Genomic DNA, 24,503 nt, shown 5'->3' on the forward strand with positions numbered 1-24,503 from the left:
GGCAAAACCTTTTGCAACACTTCAGCTTTTCTTTGTAGCTCTCCGCCCTCCCCCCACAGGGTGAGATGGGGCGGGGTGGGTTGGGGATGCTGGTTGTGGCTGAACAGGTTCCCCATATTTTGAAAACCAAAAAACAGGGACTATTTCCCTGATTGCTGCTGCCAAACATTTTATTCAATAGAATTTCCTACAGCATGTATACATGTTTTAAGATTGCATGCTACCGAAATCCCGCACTGCTCGAGGTTTTGAGTATGGGAGGTCTCAATCTCCTCTTTTCTCCTCTTTTTATAGTTTTGGACAATTCTGCGTTAAAACAGTGGGGGAGGGAGGGGGCAATTTCCTGGCATAAACCCGACTGAATGACATGAGCCTTACTTCTAAGTAGACCTGTTAACAGTTGTTCTCCCTAACGTATCAGTCGTTGATAAAAACATGGATAAGGGCTGGTTAAAATGAAACCTGCTCGCTCACACTCACCCCCACTCACTCACTCCCCCCCCTTCAGGGTCATCAGAAAGTGCGGGAGGGGGGGAGAGGTCCGCTGGGCACTGCCCTCTTTTGGTCTCCATAGGGAATAATGGAGAATTGATCTGGGGCGGGTTTGAGGTAGAGGCACGAAATTTGCAACATAGAATCTGGTGCCTCTCCCCAAAATACCTTGGATATTACTCCGTCAGTGGATTAGATCCCATCTAAATTCTGTGCGTGGAAGCACAAATTCCCCCTCTCCCCCCTTTCAAAGCAACCCCAAATGTACCAGGAAATGGGGCTTTTTTTGGAAATGGTGACACCCCCTTCAGAGCAGCATAATGGGGGTGTTGGAGGGGTACCACAGGCAGGAGCTAGTGCTAGTGCAGATTTTTTTTTACAGGACCCTTTTCATAAATTGTTACAGACTACTCATGTACATATTTATAAACGGTTACAGAATACAACAAAATGGCAAAGCAGAAAAAGCAACTTTGGTAGAGATGCAGCCTTTAAAGCCCCCCTTTGTGATGCTACACCTAGAGCATTGAGCTAAGAAAACTTCTTAAGGCTCTCAAAGTGCTCCCAAAGTGCCTTAAAACTTCTTAAGGCTCTCAAAGTGCTCCCAAGCAATCTGCCACCCTATGAGGAACAGATTTATTTAATTTCATTTTTTACTTTATTTATATCCCACCTTTCTCCCCACTGGGGACCCAAAGCAGCTTCCATAATTCTCCTCTCCTCTGTTTTATCCTCACAACAACCCTGTGAGTTAGACTAGGCCAAGAAAGCATGTGCCTGGCTCAAGGTCACCCAGCAAGCTTCCATGAGGATTCAAACCTGGATTTCCAAGAACCCAGCCCAGCACTTTAACCACTACACCTCATTGGCTCTCTTGTCCACTGTGATTGTACTATTACTTCTGATGACAGTCTTAATAATTTTTTTTATTTACATGCAACTAATGCAATCAGCTGGTCTGATCTGGGCTGATCTAGGGTTCCCTGCTTGTTTGTGTCAATCAAAAGCCATGTTTTACTGGACAGACAGCACATCCAGGCATGTACACATATCAGAATGAACAAGTCCCACCTTGACTGAGGTTGGTATGAAACTTCTGCTGGGATCTTCAGGCTGTCAACGATGGGGCATTTAATCAGTTCCTCTCCTCTGCTTTCACTTTCACATAATTTGCTACTTTGAAGCAGATACGAATATGCATGAAAATCTCAGCAATGCTATTTGCCCCTTCAGAATGCGTTAATAAAAACACAGAATAAAAAATGTGATTTATGTGTTAATGGGGCTCCCTCAATGGGAGCACATTCAACCGGTGCTGAAAGAGCTGCACTAACTGCCTATTGTGTACCGAATCCGCTTCAAAGTGTTGGTACTGACCTTTAAAGCCCTATATGGCCAAGGACCTGTCTATTTAAGAGATCACCTTTCCCCATATATACTCCAGAGAGCACTGCATTCAGGAAGTCAACATCTGTTATCCATCCCCGAAACAAGGGAGGCCAGATTATGGTCCACATGGGTGAGGGCCTTCTCTGTGGCAGCCCCTAATTTATGGAACGCACTTCCAGAGGCCACGAGAGCCCTAAGGGATCCATCCCAATTCCGCAGGGCCTGTAAAACCAACCTTTTTTGGCAGACCTACAGTAACTAATGCGTGAGGAACTGCCACTAGTATGTCACTGAATACTACCATCCATCTATAAGACACCAAATAGAGCAATACAGAGAATTAAGAACTATAATGAAGCTGGACCGCCTGTGTAAAAAATGTTATAGCACCATTTTAAAGTTTTTAAATTATAAATTGTTACATATGTTTTAATTTTATAACCATATTGTTATGTGGTATTGTGACTGTGAGCCACCCAGAGCCCATATGAAGTGGGCAGCATACAAATTTAAGTTAAATAAATAAATACTGTAATCAGAGATAAATAGCAGTAGAGTGGTGGTGGGGTAGTGGAAGGATGACATTAAGTACACAAAAACATGGTTAAGAGGCTTTTTCTTTATCACCGCAGGGAGCTAAACAATGCAAATTCATTCAGTGTGGGAACCATCTTGCTTTTTGGTGAGCAGCTCTTATTTCTGCTTCACCTCTTTGCTTACCAGGCACTGGGGACTAGCTGTTCTGCTTAACATGTACCAGTCTCTGAAACTAGAATAAATGGCTGTTTTGCCCCCAGAAGAAGCATTTGGCAGTCTGTGCAGAAGTCCACAGTGGGGAGGTGGGAACAGCTTGTGCCTCCCTAAACGAAGGACTACTGGATATGTTCCAACTATTGGATTTCTGGACAATGATTTCCCAGAGCAACTCTAAGCTGGTCTACTAAGGAGGTCTCTTTGTGTGGTCAGTTGCCAGCCTCTAGTGGGCCTGAAGTTCTGGTATTGCTACTGATTTCCAGAGGTCAGTTTTCCTGGAGTAAATTATAGCTTTGGAAGGTGCATTCTCTGACATCACATCCCCATTGAGCTTAAGAACAAAAGAGAAGCCATGTTGGATCAGGCCAATGGCCCATCCAGTCCACTACTCTGTAACAGAGTGGCCAGAAAACCAGGTGCCATCAGGAGGTCCATCGGTAGAGTCAAGACACTAGAAGCCTTCTCATTGTTACCCCCCAAGCACCAGTAATAGAGTATCACTTGCACCAGACAGAGATCTCCATCTATACTTTGTGGCTAATAGTAACTTTCTGTTCCATATGTTTATTCAATCCCCTCTTGAAGCCATCTATGCTTGTAGCTGCCACCACCACCTGTGGCAGTGAATTCCATGTGTTAATCACCCTTTGGGAGAAGAAATACTTCCTTTTATCCATTCTAACCTGACTGCTCAGCCATTTAATTGAGTGCCCACAAGTTCTTGTATTGTGAGGGAAGAGGGGAAAGTACTTCTTTCTCTTTCTTCTCTATCCTATGCGTAATCTTGTACATTTCTATGTCATCCCTCAATCATCATTTCTTCAAGCCAAAGAACCCCAAGTGGTCTAACTTTTCTTCACAGGGAAAGTGTTCCAACCCTTTAATCATTCTAGTTGCCTTTTCTGCACTTTTCCCAATGCTTTATCTTTTTTGAGGTGTGGTGACGAGAATTGAACACAGTACTCCAAATGAGGCTGCACCATCGATTTATACAGGGGCATTATGATACTGTCTGATTTGTTTTCAATTCCCTTCCTAATAATCCCCAGCATAGCATTGGCCTTTTTTATTGCGGTTGCACCCTATCTCAACATTTTCAGTGAGTTATCTACAACCACTCCAAGATCTCTCGGTCAGTCTCCACCAGTTCAGACCCAACAACGTGTATTTATAGTTAGGATTTTTGGCCCCAATGTGCATTACTTTGCACTTGGCCACACTGAACCTCCCATCCTCAGGCCCAGCTGTCCAAACTCCAGGAATTCTCTAAGCCAGAGTTGGCCACCACAGCGTGGTTTATCAATTCACAAGCACACATAAAAGCAGCAGGTTTACTAGCACTCGTACTCAAAAATTTTATCAATCACATATACATTGCCATTTTGCAGTGGTTTATCAAAAGGCACCCGAGACCAATAATTGGGGGTGGCGGTGGGGGAGATAAAGGCAACTGAAAATAGCAGTAAACTGAGCATGCTCTGGTTCTGTGGTTAATTTTAGAAATTATTCTAGTCCATCTGGAATTCAGGAGAAGGGAAATGCTGGCCAAAGTGAATTTATGCCACTAAAAAGAACAGGCGCGGGGTAAAATTTCCCTTCTCTAAAAAAATTAGAAGCTAAAATGACTAAACTGAGGCTATCATACTTTAGTCACATTATGATAGGGCTTCCAGATTCCCCAGTGGAAATGGGAGTCCCTGCTGCCAGGCCACAAATCAGCTGACCGGGATAAAGAGGAAGGCCTAGGCCACATTGCCAACGTTGCATACTGATGTTATGTTGCTTGTGGCACCCAGGTGACACTCCGGTATCTGGACAAAAACTCTGTCGTAGAAACCATTTTTACCATAGAGTTTTTGCCCAAATACCAGAGCATGACAGCATGATGACATCACTTCCTGTGTGACACCAACCAGTAGGGCTGCCAAACCTCCAGACCGGGCAGGGAATCCCCCGCCCCAGAGGTTCCCAACCCACCACAGCAGGGGAACCTCCCCCTGTGTCACCAGTGCAATGATGTCACCTGGAAGTGATGTCATCAAAATGGTGGTGCACACGCAGGGCCGCTCTAGGTGTTTCCGGGAAAACTCTATGGTTTTCCCAACCGCTCTAGCCATTTGGAAGGTAAAACTCTATGGTACAAGTCCTGGGGGGGGTCATTCGCGTGTGCGCAATGCACGCACGCGATGAAATGACATCGCCCAGAAGTGACATCATCAAAATGGTGGCATGCACACAGGCTGCTCTAGGCATTTCCGGGAAAACTCTATAGTTTTCCTGGACGTTCTACCAATTTGGAAGGTTAAAACTCTATAGTATATTGTACCATAGAGTTTTACCTCCCAAATGGCTAGAGCGTCTGGGAAAACCATAGAGTTTTCTCGGAAATGCCTAGAGCAGCCTGCGCTCACGCCACTATTTTGATGATGTCACTTCCGGATAACGTCATTTCATCGCTTGCGTGCATTGCGCACACACAAATGTCCCCCGACGGGGCTTGAAGAGGACTTGGCAACCCTACCAGCGAGGCCTGGGTCTTCCTCTTTCTCCTGGTAAGTCCTCCCATCTCCTACTGGGGATGAGAAGACAAAAGTCACTGAAGAAGATAAGAATGCTAGCTAGGAAAAGTGGAAGGCAGCAGATAAAGAGGAAGCCCCAACCTAATATAAATTGACTAAATCAAATAAACCACAGCCCTCAGTTTGCAAGACCTGTGAAAGGCTATTAACAATAGGATGTTTTGAAGGTCATTAATCGGTTGCCATGAGTAGGAAGCAACTTGATGGCACATAACACAGACAACAAAAATGCAAACTTATTGTCTAAAACATTAAGGCCTTGGCTGTGGATGGAGTGTAAAGTGTCAGTTGTATTCTTTACTTTTTTTTTTGGAAGCAGATCATGCAAGACTCAGAGCATCAGGAATGTTTCAAAACAAACACGGCAAAAAGAGTCAGATGGAAAAACGTATATAAATTAATGTCATTTCTCTGTAAACTTCATAGTGAGCAATTTGACAGTCAGCATTTATTTTTATCTTGACTCAGTTGCAATAGGAGAGAGTATTTTCTTCTTCAAAGGCAACACAACTGACGGCCTAAATAGAAGCTTCAGCCCAACAAACCAGGGCATGGAATAAACAATAAACTCTATGCTGTCTCAAGTGTGCATCGCAGGAAGTTATTTGTGCCAAGCCAAAGTCTGGAGCCATGTTCATAAATTTCTATTTATGCCACAGGTCCAGAAACAAGAAACAAACCTCCAGATGGACAGAATTTGCTTGTAGCTGCAATAACTCAAAGCAGCATATTAAAAAAGCCATATAGTACGGTTTATTAGGACAAACCAAAAACAGTTGTCGGGTTTTTGACCACTCCAGATATCTTCATCAGCTGGAAATTTAAAGGGGGAAGAGTGAATTGAAGTTGAAGACTTGACCTTAAGACCTCTTGTCTGTATCCTGTGTAGTCTGCCAGATAGATTTTAATAGGTAAAGCAGTACTCAAAATCTTCAAAGACCTAAACTAGGATCCTGAAGACCTGGTGTGACGGGAATGAACGGGTTAACAAGAAAACAAAGGACACATAGAGCCTGCGTCAGGTGATCTGAGGGTGGAGGCCAGAGTGCTCGAAACTCTCAGAGGTGATTGACAGCTGACGGCTGAGGGCAGTGAGTGTCAGACGAAGTCTGGGGGAGACTGCTGAAGAGAGCAGTTGGTCTGAGAAGGCGCTGAGACAGTAGCTAAGGAGAGTCTTCAAGAGAAGCAAAGCTCACTGTTCACTCTATTTAGACAGCCACGGGGCTGTGTGTGACTAGAGGAGAGTCACAGTAAAAGACCTGGGAGGTCACAGACATCGAGACACTTCTCTTAAGAGCTAAAGAGGTGGTTGAGGGAAAGATGTGGGTCTAGAAGTCTGAAGGGCTGGGAGAAGAGACACCAGTCGACTTAAGGGACTTGGCACATTATACCCAAGAGGCCAACCCAGAATAGTGTTGGAGAGTGAAAGCTGTATGATCTGTGAAACCTGAGGGACCTAAGTGAACTAGATATTATAAAGCCTAAACTACGAAGAAACTGTTAACTGCTTGAGATACAATATAGCCCATGTATATAATTCCCATTCCCCAGTTGAAGACGGTGTGTGTATGTTAATACATTTCTGTGGTTTACTTTAAAGTTCTCTGGTGCCAGTATATTAGGAAAGCTATCAAAGCTGCTGTGGACCTCTACCTACAAACTGAGGTTATATCCATCTGAAAGCAAAACAAAAACCCCGAAGAGACTAGTAGTGAGAAATCCATATTACACCCACCCCTTGAGTTCCATAGTCGTGAGGTAAAAATTCAAAAGGAAGAACTGAGGTGGAATAGGGGCTGGGGTAGCCATAAGTTGCATATAGAAGCGATCCAGTGAGACCGCGAGGCGCGCTGTTATACCTGGGTTCAAATTACCACTCAATCATAAAGCTCAGTGGGTAACCTTCGACATAAGAGGGCCAGTCCTCCTAGTTGCCCAAGGTTCTCCTTTTGTTAAACTACAAGATTTCTGGCAAATTTATTGGTTAATTTACCAGAGTAAAAGGGAACCACACAGTCCACATGTGTAAATTAGCTAAAACAAGTTTACATGAGAGGATAAAAAACAATAAACAGTCTATCTAGCTAGGACTTTCTAGTTACTGTTTATTCCAAGATGGGTTCTAGCATCTGACCTTAGAACAAAGGGAGTAAGACGAAACACCTAAATGCATACCTGCAAAATATCAGGAAACAACTATAAATTGACCAATGCCCAGGCTAAAGGTCACTTCATCATGAATAGGACTTCCCCTTTTAGTGCAGGAACTTCTACTCAACATCTCAAAGATTCTAAGCTAACTAACTACGTATTAGCATATATAAACAAACAGGTTCTTTCATGACATCAGGGAGAAAGCTAGCAAATACTTCAACAAAATCCTACAGTGCCACCTTGATATCGCTTTTTTTTTTAAATGGAAATGACAGTGTGAACTGGTGCAACACCAGCATGTTTCCTCATCCGCCTGCCATCCTTTAAAGGGACAGGGGATAATGGCAGGAATACCACAGTGGGAGACCTGGCAGTGGCCACAGGCTTAGGCTGGGGAGTGGTGATGGAGGGTCCTCATATTTTCTTGAGGCCCCAAGATGTAGCTTACCTAAAGGTAGAAGATAAAGTTAGTCCCCTGTGCAAGCACCGAGTCATTACCGACCCATGGGGTGACATCACATCATGATATTTTCTTAACAGACTTTTTTACAGGGTGATTTGCCATTGCCTTCCCCAGTCATCTACATTTTACCCCCAGCAAACTGCGTACTCATTTTATCAACCTCAGAAGGATGGAAGGCTAAGTCAACCTTGAGCTGGCTACCTGAACTCAGATTCCACTGGGATCGAAATCCGGTTTTGAGCAGAGCTTAGACTGCAGTACTGCAGCTTACCACTCTGTACCACAGGGTTTACCTAGCTTACCCCTAAATCTGTCTCAGCAGTCAGGCCTCTGAGACATCCTCTATCACCATATCAAAGAAACCATTAACATAATGCCGTCCTCCCTTCTTGAGTGCCCAAACAGAATGTCGTCCTCCTCTCTTGAGCACCCAAACACACAGCCCTACATCGCAGCCAGAGTCACAGATTTCACAGCTATCTTATCTCTCCTCGCAGCTGAGCTGATCAGCCACGCTGATTTGCCGATTAAAGCGTGCAGCCTCATTTCCAGCACTGCTGTGTGGTGCTGCAGGAAAAGAGAAACGAGACCACAGAGTCAGGTTGGCAGCGACTATTTCCGAGTCCTCAAACGTTATCACCACTTAATCTCCTATAGGGGGACCATTTCTTCAATAAAAATTCCTTATAGGAAAACAAAGCAAAGATGTTCCCTGCGCTCATTTCATTCAACAGAACAATTGAGGACAGATCTAAATAAGACTTAAATGTGGAAAGGAGACCTAAAATCGCTCATGAAGTGAACCTTGGACCTTTGAACGCTACAACTCCTAAAATAATGAGCCAAACAGAGAGGGTGCTCATAGGCAGAGTTACTTGAATCTAAACCCATATTATCCAAGAAAGACAGGTTATGTTGTTTTTAAGGCCCATTACAATAATGTATGGATTTAATTTTCCCCATGGTTTGGGGTGATTAGCAGGTCCATTGGGTGCATCATGCAAGGGTTTTAAAAAAATTTAATATGTGCAACATTTCTCTTCTGCTGAGCTCCAGGCTAGATAGATGGTTCTGTTCCTATGATAACACTAAATTGGGGGGAGCAGTGAACACCCCATAAGATAGAGATAAAATTCAGTGAGATCTGAACACACTGCAAAAGTGGAAGGAGGTGAACAAGATGCAGTTTAACAAGGATAAGTGCTGAGTTCTACATCTAAGTAACAAAAACAAACCGTGCATACTGGATGGGGGATGCACTTCTGGGTATATGTGAACAAGATCTTGGGGTATGGGACTAAGTTAAATATTAGCAGCCGATGTGATGCAGTGACAAAAAAGGCTAATTTGATCTTTTGGTTTATCAGCAGACGCATAACATCCAAATCATAAGATGTCCTAGTCCTGCTGTACACTGCATTGGTTACACCTGGAGTATTGTGTGCAGTTCTGGAGGCCTCACTTCAAAAAAGGATGTGGACAGAATGGAGTGTGTGCAGAGGAGAGTGACGAGGATTCTCAGGGGCCTGGAGACCAAGCCCTATGAGGAAAGGCTGAGGGACTTGGGAATATTCAGTCTGGAGAAGAAGAGGTTGAGGTGAAGGGCTATCACTTAGAGGAGGGCAGGAAGCTGTTCCTATTGGCAGCAGAGGATAAGACTCACAATAATGGGTTTAAATTAAGAGCAGGAAGGTTCTGGCTGGATACTACGGGAAAAAATCACAATAAGAGATGTTCAACAATGGAATCAGTTACCTAGGGAGGTGGCGAAGTCTCCTTTACTGGCAGTCTTTAAGCAGCAGTTGGACAAACACTTGTCAAGGATGCCGTCAAACACTTGTCAATCCTGCATTGAGTAGGGGCTACAACTAGATGGCTTGTATCATGCCCCTTCCAACTCTGTGATTCTATGATTCTATCATTGAAAGCCCCAAGAGACAGAATGAGAGATTCCATAAAAAAGCAACTGCTTGCTGATCAGAAAAGTCTGTAATTTTGTATTCTCTTTGCTTTACCCCTTCTGAATGCATAAAAGGAGCAGCATTCAAAAAGCCTTTGGAGATAATTATTATGCAACAGAGGGTGGGGATTAAGTAAGTCACACATCAATGTATGGGAACATTGGCAAGCTAAGAGATATGCAGGTTTTTAAACATCATAGAAAATAAACAGGATGTAAGCGCTATTTTTTAAAAAAATCTTCCTTACAGTATTTTGTAGTTGCAATGCAGGATATTCATAACAGATAATAATAATAATAATAATAATAATAATAATAATTTTTATTTATATCCCGCCCTCCCCACCTCGGCAGGCTCAGGGCGCCTAACAGCATTTTATAAAAACATACAGTAATTAAAAGCCTTTAAATTTAACAAAATAAAACAGTAAACACTAAACTTAACAACATTAAAATCAGTCCAATGAGTACAGTTATTCAGCGGTATAGGTCTTCAAACCGCATTGGCGGATCCTTAATTACCGATCTTCTTAGCAGTCCGAGTGTGCAAGCTTAAAAAGGGCGGTCTTGCAGGCCCTGCGGAACTGATCAAGGTTCCGCAGGGCCCGCACCTCCTCGGGGAGTCGGTTCCATAGGGTAGGGGCCGCGATTGAAAATGCCCGTGCCCTAGTATTCTGGTATTTAATCTCCTTCGGCCCAGGGATGGTCATTAGATTTTCCCCAACTGACCTCAGTGCTCTCTGGGGTTCATATGGGGAAAGACGGTCCCTCAGGTAGGCAGGTCCTCGGCCATATAAGGCTTTAAAGGTAATGTCCAACACTTTGTACTGGACCCGGTATATGATCGGCAGCCAGTGCAGTTCACGTAGCCCCGGCTGTATATGTTCCCGTTTTGGGAGTCCCAACAACAGCCTGGCCGCCGCATTCTGCACTAGCTGCAGTCTCCGAGTCCAGCACAGAGGTAGCCCCAAGTAGAGGGCATTACAGTAGTCTAGTCTTGAGGTGACCGTTGCATGGATCACTGTTGCGAGGTCCCGGCGCTCAAGGAAAGGGGCCAACTGCCTTGCCCGCTTCAGATGGAAGAATGCTGACTTGGCAGTGGCTGCTATCTGGGCCTCCATTGATAATGAAGGCTCCAGTAAAACACCCAGGCTCTTTACCTGGTGCGCTGCTTTCAATAGCGCACCATCGAAGGCCGGGAGAGCTATTTCCCTTCCCAGAGCGCCGCGACCCACACAAAGGACCTCTGTCTTCGCTGGGTTCAACTTCAGCCCACTCAGCCTGAGCCATGTCGCAACATCCTGTAAGGCCCGGTCGAGATTCCCTGGTGCGGGGTCGGGCCAGCCGTCCATTAGTAGATAGAGCTGGGTGTCATCTGCATATTGATGGCAACCCAGCCCAAACCGCCGGGCAATCTGGGCAAGGGGGCGCATATAGATGTTGAACAACATTGGGGAGAGCACTGCTCCCTGAGGCACCCCACAGTCCAGTGTGCGCCTCCGGGACCGTTCACTCCCGATAGCCACCCTCTGTCCCCGACCCAGGAGAAAGGAGGAAAGCCATTGTGTAATGTACTGGGAGACGAGACGTGGTAAAGGCATTGGTCTTTAATCGCTGGTACATTACAGAACTGGGGAACACGCGGCCGGGTCCGCTAATATATACATGCACCCCGGATCAACCCCCCTGCTGGCCAGCCCAATCCTGGCCAGTTAAACTTCCCGCGCTTGGTCTTGATTGGCGGTGACTTTTCCCGCGCTGCGCCAGGTAACCCGAGGACGTCCCGGCTTGCGCGGCGCGGGTGCAGAGTCCGATACTCAACACTCCTCCCCCCTTAGTTTAAACCACATAGTCCCGGAGGTACGCCGGTGCTCTCCGTTCCCGTGTCGATCTCCTCGGGGTCGCTCTTGGTGCGGAGGCTGGTTCCGTTGTGGGCGATGCTGCTTCTGGCTGCGGGATGTTGGGGTCTGTTTCAGGCTCCGGCTCTGGTTCGGTGTCTCTGGGGGCGTCATAAGTGGGTAGTTCCTGTATTGGCGAGCGCCCCTCCGGACCTTCGGTTGCCCGCGGTTCTTTATTCCCTACCTCCTCTGTTTCTTCGGGTAGGGTGCGGCGGCGCAGCTGATCTATGTGCCGCCTTAGTACCTGGCCCCCTTCGGTGGTCACTTCGTATGACCTGGAACCTGTCACCCTAAGGACTCTCCCCGCGACCCACTCGGGACCGCTTGCGAAGTTCTTCGCGTATACCGGGTCACCCGGAAAGAACCCCCGCACCGCCTCCCGGACCTCTGGGGACCCGCGGACCTCGGGGGCCCGGTCGGGGTGCAGCCTGTCTAGGCGTGTTGTCAGTTTCCTCCCCATAAGCAGTTCTGCGGGGCTGGATCCCGTTATAGGGTTTGGGGTGATCCTGTTGTGGAACAGGAAGGCTGAGAGGCGGTGGTCCCAATCCCCTTGTACTATTCTCCCCAGTGCTTCCTTGGTGGTCCGCACCATCCGCTCTGCCTGGCCGTTGGTGGCCGGATGGAAGGGTGCGGATCTTATGTGTCGTATGAGGTACCTCTCCGTGAACTCCCGGAATTCCCGGGAGGTGAATGCAGTACCGTTATCCGTCACCAGGGTGTCTGGGATCCCGTGCGTGCATAGGACCCTCCTGAGTGCCCGGACGGCTGCTGCTGTGGAGGTCGAGGCTACTGGAATCACCTCCAGCCATTTTGTGTAGGCATCCACAAGTATAAAAAAGATTTGGCCCTGATACGGGCCTGCAAAATCTAAGTGGAGGCGGGACCATGGTCGCCGGTTAGACTCCCATCTGTGGACCGGGGCTGATGGGGGATCGGGCCGGGATTCTTGGCAGGGTTGGCACCTCCTCACCCACCCCTCTATCTCCTCATCCATGCCCGGCCACCACACATAACTACGGGCCAGGGCTTTCATCCTCACGATGCCCGGGTGGGTCTCGTGGAGGTCTTCCAGCACCTGCTTGCGCAAGGGGGGGGGAACCACCACCCGGCTGCCCCAAAGCACACACCCCTTGTGGGTTGATAGCTCGTCCTTCCTGGACGCGAACGGCCTGAACGCGTCTTCGACTTTGCCTGATGGCCACCCCCTCCCCACCCAGTCCCTGACCCGTGCCAGGATGCGGTCCCTCCCCGTTGCCCGAGCCACCTCCGCCGCGTGCAGGGGGCGCTCGGGGAGCGATTCAATGAGCATTACCCCATGTGCAGGGGCGGGATCCGGTTCTGTCATGGGGAGCGGCAGGCGGCTGAGGGCATCGGCGTGTCCCATGGCTTTACCCGGGCGGTGGACCAGTTCATACGTGTAGGAGTTCAGGAACTGGTTCCACCTCAGGACCCTCTGGGATAGGATTTGGGGGGTCTGACGGTCTGGAGCTAGGAGGCCCAGGAGCGGCTTGTGGTCCGTGGCGATGGTGAAACGCCTACCGTAGAGGTAGTCGTTGAACTTGTGCACCCCCGCCACGATCGCCAAGGCCTCCTTGTCAATTTGAGCGTAGTTCCGCTCCGCTGGAGATAGAGTCCGTGAATAGTACGCGACTGGCACTTCCCTCCCGTCCGGGAGTTGGTGCCCCAAAACCGCTCCTACTCCGTAGGGGGAGGCGTCGCAAGCTAGGATCAGGGGTAGGTTTTCGTCGTAGTGGTGAAGTACCGCGTTAGAGACCAAGAGGTCCTTCACTGCTTGGAACGCCGCGGCTTGGCGTTGGCCCCAGACCCACGGGGCCTGTTTATCCAGCAAACGGTGCAACGGTTCCGCTACGGCGGCTTTGTGCGGTAGGAACGTGTGATAAAAGTTCAACAATCCTAAAAAACTCTGTAGTTCTGCCTTGCATTTGGGCGCAGGAGCCTGGACTATGGCCCTGGTCTTGTCCGCCGTCGGGTGTATCCCCGCCGCGTCCACGGCGAACCCCAGGAACTCCACTCGCGGGACCCCTAACAAACATTTCTCCTTTTTGACTCTCAGCCCCGCCGCTTGGAACCGTCTGAGGACCTCGCGCAGGCGGCAGCAGAACTCTCCTTCATTGGGGGCGGCGATTAAAACGTCGTCAAAGAAGGGTTGAACTCCGGGGATCCCTTTAAGGAGCGAGTCCATTATGCTCTGGAATATCCCCGGAGCCACACTGACCCCGAACTGCAGCCGTTTAACCCTGAACGCGCCCCTGTGGGTCACGATCGTCTGCGCCTCCGCTGTCTTAGCGTCGACCGGCAGTTGCTGGTATGCTTGTGCTAAGTCCAGCTTCCCAAAAACCTTCGCCCCGGCTAGCGCTGCTAGGACGTGGCTGACCACCGGGACTGGGTAGGGGTTGTCTTGTAGCGCCTTATTGATCGTGCACTTGTAGTCAGCGCAGATCCTCACCTCCCCATTGGGTTTGACGGGCGTTACTATGGGGGTTTCCCATTCCGCGTATGTTACCGGTTCTAGGACGCCCTGGGCCGTTAGGCGGTCCAGTTCTGCCTCTATTTTCGGCTTAAGGGCGAACGGGACGCGCCTCGCTTTAAGCCTTATGGGCCTGACCATTGGGTCAATCGGTAGGGTGATGGGCGGACCCTTATAGCTCCCCAAAGACCCATCAAAGACCTCGGGGAACTCCCGGCAGACCCCGTCGAACTTGCTTGCCTGCAAGTGGTCCACCCCCACCAGCTGGATCCCCAGGGGATTGAACCAAGCCAACCCTAGAAGTGTGGTCAGTTGGCGCTTGACCACTAGGATGTCCAGGGGCCCTCTGAAACCCCTTCTTTCCACATGCACCCGGGCCCACCCCACGATGTGTACTGGGTTCTTCTGAAAGTCCCTCAGTACGAAGTCCGCTGGCCTCGTTTGAAGGCGGCGGTGGGGGCATAGTTTCTTGAGGGTTTCCTCCGAAATGATGGAGATGGAGGAACCCGAGTCCACTTCCATGGTGCAGGGGGCGCCCTCGATTAGGACCGACATTTTGACCTTGTCTGGGGCCGATAGGGGCAAGTTCAATACCTGCAGAGTGGTGGATGCCGTCGTGTGGGTGTCCAGGGAGTCGTGATGCGCTGATGGTTGTCGGCGGCTGTTCTTGGCCCGGCAAGCCCGAGCGATGTGGCCCGTCTTTCCGCAGCTGCGGCAGTCCAGGTTGCGGTACGGGCAGTCCCGGCGCTCGTGGGGGTCGCCGCAGCTGGCGCACCTGGGACCGGTGGTGGCGGTGGCCCTCTCCGTCGCTCGCTGTCTAGTGGGGGCCCTTGTGTCCGTTCTTTGGGGCCGCCGGAGTTGAAACGCTTCTTCCTCTGTTCGGTCTTCTGGCTCCGTTTCCCCTTGGTGGACTGCTTCACCTCGTGGCTGGCCGAACGCCTTGGTGGCCCTCTCGAAGGCCGTTGCCTCGTTGAAGGCTTGTTGTAGCGTTAGCTCCTCCTTCGCGAAGAGCTTCTGCTGCAATCGCTCGTCGCGGAGGCCCCAGACGAAACGGTCCCGCAGGGCTTCGTCCCTTTTGTCAAAGTTGCAATTTCCGGCGATCTGCCGAAGGGCCGCCAGGTAGACCGCCGCTGTCTCCCCCGACTTCTGGTCCCTCTTGTGGAAGAGGAATCGGCGGGCGACGATGGACGGTTGGGGTGAAAAGTGGCCCGTGAGGAGCCTCACGACTTCCCGGTAGGTCCTCTCCGTCAGCTTAGCTGGAGCGGAGAGACCTCGTGCGATCTCGAAGGTCTCTTCGCCACAGACGCTCAGCAGGACGTCTCTCTTTCTCTCGTCATCGTCGATCAGGTTCGCCCGCAGGTAGCACTCGACCCTTTCGGTGTAGGTCTCCCATCTCTCGGGGTGCTCCGGGTTGAATTCCGCAAGATGGCCCGTCGTTACGCTCGAGTTCGCCATGGTGGCGGCGGGCTGCCCGATCCTGCGGTCTCTCGCCTTCCTCGTCTCCGGCCGGACCTATCTAGATCCCATCCTCGTCGCCAGTGTAATGTACTGGGAGACGAGACGTGGTAAAGGCATTGGTCTTTAATCGCTGGTACATTACAGAACTGGGGAACACGCGGCCGGGTCCGCTAATATATACATGCACCCCGGATCAACCCCCCTGCTGGCCAGCCCAATCCTGGCCAGTTAAACTTCCCGCGCTTGGTCTTGATTGGCGGTGACTTTTCCCGCGCTGCGCCAGGTAACCCGAGGACGTCCCGGCTTGCGCGGCGCGGGTGCAGAGTCCGATACTCAACACATTGCAAGGCCGACCCCGATGTCGGCGAGGCAGCGCGTCAGTAGCCGATGGTCGACTGTATCAAATGCAGCCGACAGGTCTAATAACATCAGCACCGCAACGCCGCCTCGATCCAGTTGCCGTTGGAGGTCATCCACCAAGGCGACCAGCACCGTCTCTGTTCCATGGCCCGGCCGGAAGCCAGACTGACATGGGTCTAGGACAGAAGCGTCATCCAGAAACCTCTGAAGCTGCGACGCCACGGCCCTCTCAATAATTTTACCTAAAAACGGTAAATTAGACACCGGCCGGTAGTTCGCCAATTCGGCCGGGTCTGCTGTAGCTTTTTTCAAGAGAGGGCGGACCAAGGCCTCTTTCAGAGGTGTTGGAAACTGCCCCTCTGAGAGGGACCTGTTTATGATGTCCCGTAAAGGACAACTAAGCTCCCCCTGGCAAGATTTAATCAGCCAAGAGGGGCAAGGGTCCAGATCGCATGTTGTTGGGCGAGCAGCAGAGAGGATTCTGTCAACTTCCTCCAGGCTGAGCGGGTTGAAGTGGTCCAGCACTAAACCCGAAGACAGGCACAGAGCCTCAATTTCACTCACTTTCTCCAAAGTGGTAGGCAGGTCTTGGCAGAGCAACGAGATTTTATCTGCAACGTATCTCGCAAATGCCTCACAGCCTATTTCTAATTCTCTAACGTTTGGTTTGCCTTGTGGCAGCGTTATAAGATCCCCAATTACTCTAAATAATTGTGCTGGGCGCGAGTTTGCAGATGCAATCTTGGTTGCAAAGTAATCTTTCTTTGCAGCCTTGACTGCCATCTCATAAGACTTCATAAACGTTCTGTAGGATGTTCTCGTTGCTTCGTCCCAAGTATGCCTCCACTGCCTCTCTAGTCGTCTGAGCCCTTGTTTCAGCCGGCGCAGCTCCAAGGTATACCATGGAGCCAGCTTCATACAAGGGCGTAGAGGACGCCAGGGTGCAATTTCGTCGATAGCCCTGGACAACTGGCCCTGCCAGATCTCCACCAGGTCATCGAGGGAATTGCCAGTTGGCCAGGGATCCCTCAGGGCCGTTTGGAACCGTTCCGGGTCCATCAAGCCCCGAGGGCGAGCCAAAATAGGCTCTCCGCCCATACAGGGTTGGGGCAGCGTCCCCATATGGGCCTTAAGGGCTAGGTGATCCGACCATGGTACCGCTTCTACAGCGATATCATTCACCAAAATCCCGGATGCAAAGATCAGGTCTAATGTGTGCCCGGCCTGGTGTGTGGGAGTCATGACAAATTGAGAGAGTCCCAGTGCCGCCATGGACGACACTAGGTCCATCGCCTGAGTGGAGGCCGTGTCGTCGGCATGGACGTTGAAGTCGCCCAAGACCATAAGCCTCGGGTACTCCAACGCCCAGCCCGCCACTGCCTCCAATAGTGATGGTAAGGCGTTAGCTGGTGCGTTAGGCGGACGGTACACCAGCCAAACTGCCAACCCCTCTCCAACATCCCACGCCAGACCAGCGCATTCAATCCCATCAATCTTTGGGTCTGGGAGAGCCCGAAAGGAGTAATCCTCCCGTATGAGTAACGCTACGCCTCCCCCCCGCCCGCTAATCCGTGATTGGTGAAAGACTGAGTATCCCGGGGGGGACATCTGTGATACTGATGGACATTTGGTTCTCTTCACAAGTGTCCTGTTGACATAAAAAGTTGTGTTCATATCTCAAATGTATTTTTATGCCCTAGAAGACACTGGTATGCACAAGTCAGATTCCATCTTGGCAATGTAAAGAGAACAATAAGAGGCCCTTTAAGGCAGGGGTCCCCAATGTGATGCCCATAAGTGCCATGGTGCCCAACAACACCTTTCCTGGTGCCTGGCAAATGTTTTTAGAAAGTGAGCAGGCTCAGGTGGGGCTGTTGCCACTGGAGATTGGATCAGCTGTACATATTTTAAAAAACATTGCTTTGGCAACAGTTGCCACCATAGCACAAAATCTTTAAAGTGTGACTTAATTTAAGCTGTGGCAGCCATTTTTATCATCGTTTTCTTACCATTTGGCAATTTAAGCTGCAGCAGCCATTTTGTGGCTAGCTCTGCCTCCTGTGGCAGCCATTTTGTCATCCTTTTCTGACCATTGGACATTTGGCCATCTGTCTGAACAAAGTTAATGGCTGCTGCTATGACTAGATCAGCAATAGTTCATACGCACACACTTTTTTCAAACCCATAGAAGTCATGGTGTCCTTTAATTACCTGACCTTACTTTTCATGACCCTCAAGGAAAATCAATTTCACCTGCTGAACAGGGGGAAAGTGGCTACAAAGCAGAAGGAAATGAAATTTTCCCTCCACAGCTGCTGTGGAGCTGCAAAGTCTCTTGACATGGTCATCAAATAGGGAACTGAATGGTAAAGACAAGACAAACCAACCCAAAGCCTGAGTCACAAGTCATTGTGACTGATCAAAGAGAGATGTTTGCCACAAAGTTCTCAGCATTTCTACAAAAAACTTCCAATTTCCACCTTGAATTCTTTCCTTCACTGCTTGTTCCTTTGAAACAATTCACACAGGACTCAGTAATGTGGGTTGAAAAACCAGGCTTTATTTGCACAAGAGAGCTCCACATGTCACCTGGAGCTCTCTGATGGGGAAGTGGAGAGGACATTACATTAGTCCATAACCAGAGAATTGTTTTGCCACACCTTTTATACCTTGTTACATTAGTACATAACTCAGAATTACCAACCACAGAAGCTTGCTGCTTCACATCAATAACCATTTACAACAACATCCTTATATCAGTTGTATACATTCGCCGAGAAAATGCAAATGTCCATATCATGTGTCATCCTTATCACTGTGTAAATACTGTTCAACAGTGCAATAGATAATCATAAATGTTATCCTTTCCTTTATCTTTTCTTGGTGGAGCCCAACCCTCAAAGGGGAAAGAGAGGGCGAGAGCTCAATACTGTTTATGATATCAAGAGGCTGCAAATATCTCACAGGTATGACTACTCCAACATCAAGGTAAGACTGAGTTATAAACGTATTGTTTAGCTGAGGACTGTGTTAACAAGAGCTATACGGATCCAAAATTTTTAGCCAAAGTCCCAGAAGCCACTGGTACTAGATTCCTACTGCTCAGGTCACACATTATGTTCCTCACAAAAATGCATCCCTAGAGACAGAATGCATTGAACGGAGGACAGGATTTTTTGAACATCTGTACTATATGGAGCAGCTGCTTCAGGCGGGGGGGGCAAAATACATAATTGTATGCAGCCAAAGAACTTTCACATTCCCATACCAACAGGACACTGCTCCAGTCAAAATAGTGTTCTATCTGGCTGGTGGCCTTCATGAACATGGCAACAACTGTTTTTTCTCCCAATGTTTCCCTTTAAGTAGTATTATTAAACTTCAGGGGAGGGGGAATGCTCAAAGTTCTGGACCACACAATATCAAATTAATATTCCACCACCACGTGATTTCAATATTTACTTCTAAATCCCTTCTGATGCCAAAGAAGGTAAAGGACCTACTCAGATGGAAGTAAATGAATCAAGCAATGAGAAAGCTGCAGGCGTATGGAACCACACAGCCTCAATTTTTTCTATGCTTACTACCGATATATATCTAAATAGTTTATTCCTTTTCTACAAGGGTTTTCTTTTCTCTCTCTCTAAAATCTATTCTATTTCTGCATGGCACAGAGTAAATGACATCCAGGGCCAGCCAAAAAAGATTTTTTGCAATCGGGTGTATTTCTTTAATTGGTTTGGGATTTTTTTTTGGTGGGGGGAGGGTTGCCTCTTCATCTGGAAGATTAAGAAACCCAGCAATCAGATCTTGAATACCAGACCACCTCTCCAAGAAGGGTGAAAACATTTTTTGTTTAATCAAAGGAATATTTATTTCAGTATTCAAATTAGTCTCATAGCTGTTTGGGGGTAAGTTGGGTCGAGAATACACCATGGGGCAAAAGACTCGCCTCCCCAAGGCGGAGGTGGGCACGAGAGAAAGATTCGAGCAGCACCCGCTTGCACTCATGCATTCAAATGTTTACTAGGACTAGAAACGGACAGCAAAGGGAAAAACTTTTGCTCATGTTTAATCCAGGTTAATGCTATACATCTTTAAATACACAATTCAAAGTTTACATTATGTCATGCAGTCCCTGTGATGGAATTACACACTGGCCTTGTTGTCTCCTGTTGGTTCCACGATGCTCAGAGCCATAGCGCTTAGGTAGGACAGAGAACTGGAAGAAGAAGGAATGGAGAAAGCAAGACGAGAAGTCAGGACATTTTACGGACCCCACTTTTCTTTGCTGATATCAAGGGCATAACTAAACTGAAAGCCAACAGCCCCAGACTCAGCAGCCACAAGGAATTTTCTCGGTAATAATGGCTGACCTTACAACAGATGGGCAATACCTCCACGTTAGAAGGCTGACAGGGTTGTTCTTTTAAATATCATTCTGCTACATCAAGCACACCTTCCATCTGTTGGCACAGCAGTCCAAGAAAACCATACGCCTCGTCAACCAAAGCTCGGAGGCGATCAGCTATAACCCACTTTGAGACAGAAAAAGCTTGTCCATGCAAAGTTTGTGTCAGGAATTGTAGAAGATGGTTTATTGCATGACGTTTCTGTAAGCCACGCAGCAACTGTTCTCCCCTCTATGTTGATCTCTGCTTGTTCACAGACCTACTTACCTTGCACTCTGGAAACTTTATAAACTTTTGCAGTCTTATAGGAATTTTTCCTTAGCTTACATATTATATAAACTTTGAATGTGATCTTTGTTGTGGGTTTGTAACAATGTGGTGATAGAGATACTAGAAAACACTGTACGGATTACCTCTTAGATATTCATATTTACCTTTTAAAATGTAGTCAGTTAGCAACGTAGGGACTTTTTCATTGTCATCCTTCATTGCAAAAAGAACTGGTGAAAGAAATTGGAAGAAGAAAATCATTACTGGCTTATTCAAAGGAGCACAACATCCTTTGGCGCCAGCATGGGAACTTGGCATTTCTCTTCCAATGAAGTCAGCAGGACACTTGCATTCTCGGGAGGTCCTTGTGTGAGTCAAAACTCATACAAGGTTCTGGTTGAGCCCTGCTGCTCAAACTGTGCTACCGCTATGGCAGGAATAGATGTGCCTGTTGGAATTCTAACTCTCAAAGGCCAAAGAGCCCTGCGCCATATTGAATCTGGTAATTCTATTAAGAGTTTACAGCACAATAATCAGGGCTTTTTTGTAGCAGGAATTCCTTTGCATATTAGGCCACACACCCCTGATGTAGCCAATCCTCCAAGAGCTTACAGGGATCTTATTACAAGGTCTACTGTAAGCTCTTGGAGGATTGACTACATCAGGGGTGTGTGGCCTAATATGCAAAGAAGTTCCTGTTACAAAAAAAGCCCTGACAATGGTTAAATTTAGTCCTGGTCAAAACAGAGATTTTTCCATATGTTGCCATAATATGTGAAGGAGCCATTATGAAAGAGACCTGGGGAATGGGACTTCTAACCAGAATGAGGGAAAGCAAAACATACAAGTTACATTACCTCATGCTCTGTTGGCAACAACTTGGATACCAAAGTTTCAAGAGACTGTCTTTGGAAGAGCTGGCTGGTCTTTGAATGTTATTCAGGAACACTTCTTCCAGCTCAGTAACTGATCTCATCTAAATATATCTTATGTTTGCATCACTGTCTGATGTAGCTTTGCACACCAGTTAATTGGGCAAAAAAGGAAAAAAAGCACACAAATTTATCCCTAGTAACCTCTTTGTCAAGGCTTTGCCTTGAGACAAAAATTGTCACTTGCACAAAACTCTTTATGTGCACAAAACAGCCATTCATAGCACTGCGCTCTATTCAGGAGGACTGAGCCAGTATTTGTTCCAGCTAGTTCAAAACATGGTTGCCATGGAGACTCAGAAGGAGACTGACGATTCTCCCAGAATGCACAAGGGCCTGTCACAACATCTCAACCTTTCAATTTTTGTTCCTCAAATTGTTCAGTCAGAGTTAGAGGCTAAATTATCCAGCCAACAAACTTTGATGTTTATGAAATCTCTTTGAAGCTACGAACTGTTCCATAACATGCAGAATTTTGAGGGCAAAAACTTGGATATTTAAGTGCTGCCCAGAAAACGGAGCGCAGCAATTTCAGAGCAGATACATAAAGATAAAACTGGCAACAATTCATAGGAATTTCTAAACAGAATGGCTAGTCACTACAAAATATTAACTTGAAAGAGCCTAGCATTTATACCCTCAATGTATAGGCTCCATTTTGCCCCACTCCTAGAATTACATCTCTGATAATGTTGGAATACAATTCAAACCCAGATTTATGCAAATTGGGTATTGTAAGCATCCTCCATTAGAACTCTGTTCCCAGAGTACAGTAGCTGAAGAAAAGATAAGAAGGATGATAATTTGCAATCATTTTAAAAAATACCTGAAGGGAAAATGAGATCAAACCATTTTAACACAACAAGAATGAATAAGTTTCTTCAGAAGGGTACATAAACATTAAGAATTCCAGTTTAATAATGGAATATGCTGCTTATAAAAGCCATGGAAATGTCCATGCCTAAGGTAGACAAGGCATACTGGAGATAGCATAAGTATAGGATATACAGTCACATGCCTATTATCTAAAATGTAGATCCCTTTTTTAAAAAATCAAAACGAAGACAGCAAACCAGATTTTTTTTCAAAGTTACAACAGAATTGTCAAAGGATCAAAAGGAACCACATTACTTCATGACAGCAACAAAAGCAACAACATTCATTTTCTTTTTTAAAAGAAGTCCCCAGAAGATCTGCAGCTTTGGTGGGCCTCTCTCAAAAAAAAGTTCTATATTTTTTGGGGGGGAGGCAAAAAACACATAGGAGTGGAATGAATTGACCTACTGTATTTCAAATCTTGAGTGAGAGGGTACAGGTGCCTACCAAAAATCTGGGCCAATTATGTCTTTCTGGAAATACATACACAATGCTGGATTTCACTTAATATTGGCCATATTGCAATGTAGAAGAAGAAGAAGATATTGGATTTATATCCCGCCCTCCACTCCGAAGAGTCTCAGAGCGGCTCACAATCTCCTTTACCTTCCTCCCCCACAACAAACACCCTGTGAGGTGGGTGGGGCTGGAGAGGGCTCTCACAGCAGCTGCCCTTTCAAGGACAACCTCTGCCAGAGCTATGGCTGACCCAAGGCCATGCTAGCAGGTGCAAGTGGAGGAGTGGGGAATCAAACCCGGTTCTCCCAGATAAGAGTCCGCACACTTAACCACTACACCAAACTGGCTCTCCAATGTACCAGCTCAGGTGGTCAATTCATCTTCCAGATGCACTCAAAACAGCAATGCAGCTTGCCTGGGAGCTGATTTCTTCAAACCCACTCATTACCCCACCACTACCTTTCAAAATGTTATCCACTGCTGTCTCCACCTTGAGAAAGTTCAAGGATCTGTTATGCTGGGTCTCTCAAAGATTCTAACATACTTCTACTGCCAAGGGAACAGGTTGAAGTTGCATTCTCACTACATTCAACATAGCAGGCAACCAACTTACTGTTTGTAAGCATCTGTAAGTCTTCAACTGAAGGAGGCGCACCTTTCTTCTCATATGGAATAACTGTATTCAAATACTGGAAAGGGATGACAGGAGCAGTTACCAAGTTCCCCATTCCTTCTGGGAGGAACAGAAATCAGCAACAAACACCTCTATTGCACACAAATAAAGGCAATTCACAGAACCATTTTTTAGCAGGGCGCTAAAAGCCAGCTGGTGAATGTGTCCAGATAACAAACTTCTAACATCTTCATTCACAACTTTTAATGTTCTAATGAACAAACCTTTATGGAGTGTCTTCAGCATGTAGACATATGCTACAGTGTTCGCAAGACTTGCCCACACTACCACTATAGATGTGCAACACTATAATGTTGGTACTACACCTATGAAGCTCTTTTCCAAATTGGAACTCAGCTGCAAGGCACATCAAAATTAACACAAGACTTGCCCACACTACCACTATAGATGTGCAACACTATAATGTTGGTACTACACCTATGAAGCCCTTTTCCAAATTGGAACTCAGCTGCAAGGCACATCAAAATTAACACTCAGCTACCATGCACATGGTAACAAAACAGTAGACTGGGTCAGTGCCATCTCCAGGCTGGAAAGAGGCAGTAAGCATTCCAGTAGCTCCCTGCCCCTTACCTGATTCCAGAAGAAGGCATGTGAACACTGCTATTGATTACTACCACTGTTATCTTACTCAGAAAGCAAACAGTGGTGGCTGCTGGGGCATGGGCCATCCACGCAACTGCATTCTCCCCTGCTTGGTCTCCTCATCCCAGCATAACTACTGTTGCCTGCTGTAGTGTTGCCCAGAAAAAATATGATAATGCTTGCAAAGGCAAGTGCGGCAAGCAGCAGGGAAGGACGGTAGCTACCCAGCAACGCCGGCCTTTGAATCTGACCTAAATGGACTTTTGGTTAGACCCACGTGG

At 47.5% G+C, this 24,503-nt stretch overlaps 1 protein-coding gene across 2 annotated transcripts in view; it reads right to left on the reverse strand.

The window, feature by feature from the left end:
- Positions 1 to 20,051: 20,051 nt before the first annotated feature.
- The window catches only part of FEZ1 (fasciculation and elongation protein zeta 1), a 62,942-nt gene continuing 58,490 nt past the window's right edge, over positions 20,052 to 24,503 (reverse strand). For both annotated transcript variants that reach the window (XM_060251233.1, XM_060251232.1), the window contains 3 exons: positions 23,557 to 23,632; positions 20,841 to 20,906; positions 20,052 to 20,216 (listed from right to left, as the gene is read on the reverse strand). In XM_060251233.1, coding sequence (XP_060107216.1) covers positions 20,200 to 20,216; positions 20,841 to 20,906; positions 23,557 to 23,632 — 159 coding nt within the window. In that variant the 3' untranslated portion in view covers positions 20,052 to 20,199. The remainder of the gene's footprint in view (positions 20,217 to 20,840; positions 20,907 to 23,556; positions 23,633 to 24,503) is intronic.

This window comes from Heteronotia binoei, chromosome 12, assembly GCF_032191835.1.
Source record: "Heteronotia binoei isolate CCM8104 ecotype False Entrance Well chromosome 12, APGP_CSIRO_Hbin_v1, whole genome shotgun sequence".
NCBI classification, from domain to species: Eukaryota; Metazoa; Chordata; class Lepidosauria; order Squamata; family Gekkonidae; genus Heteronotia; species Heteronotia binoei.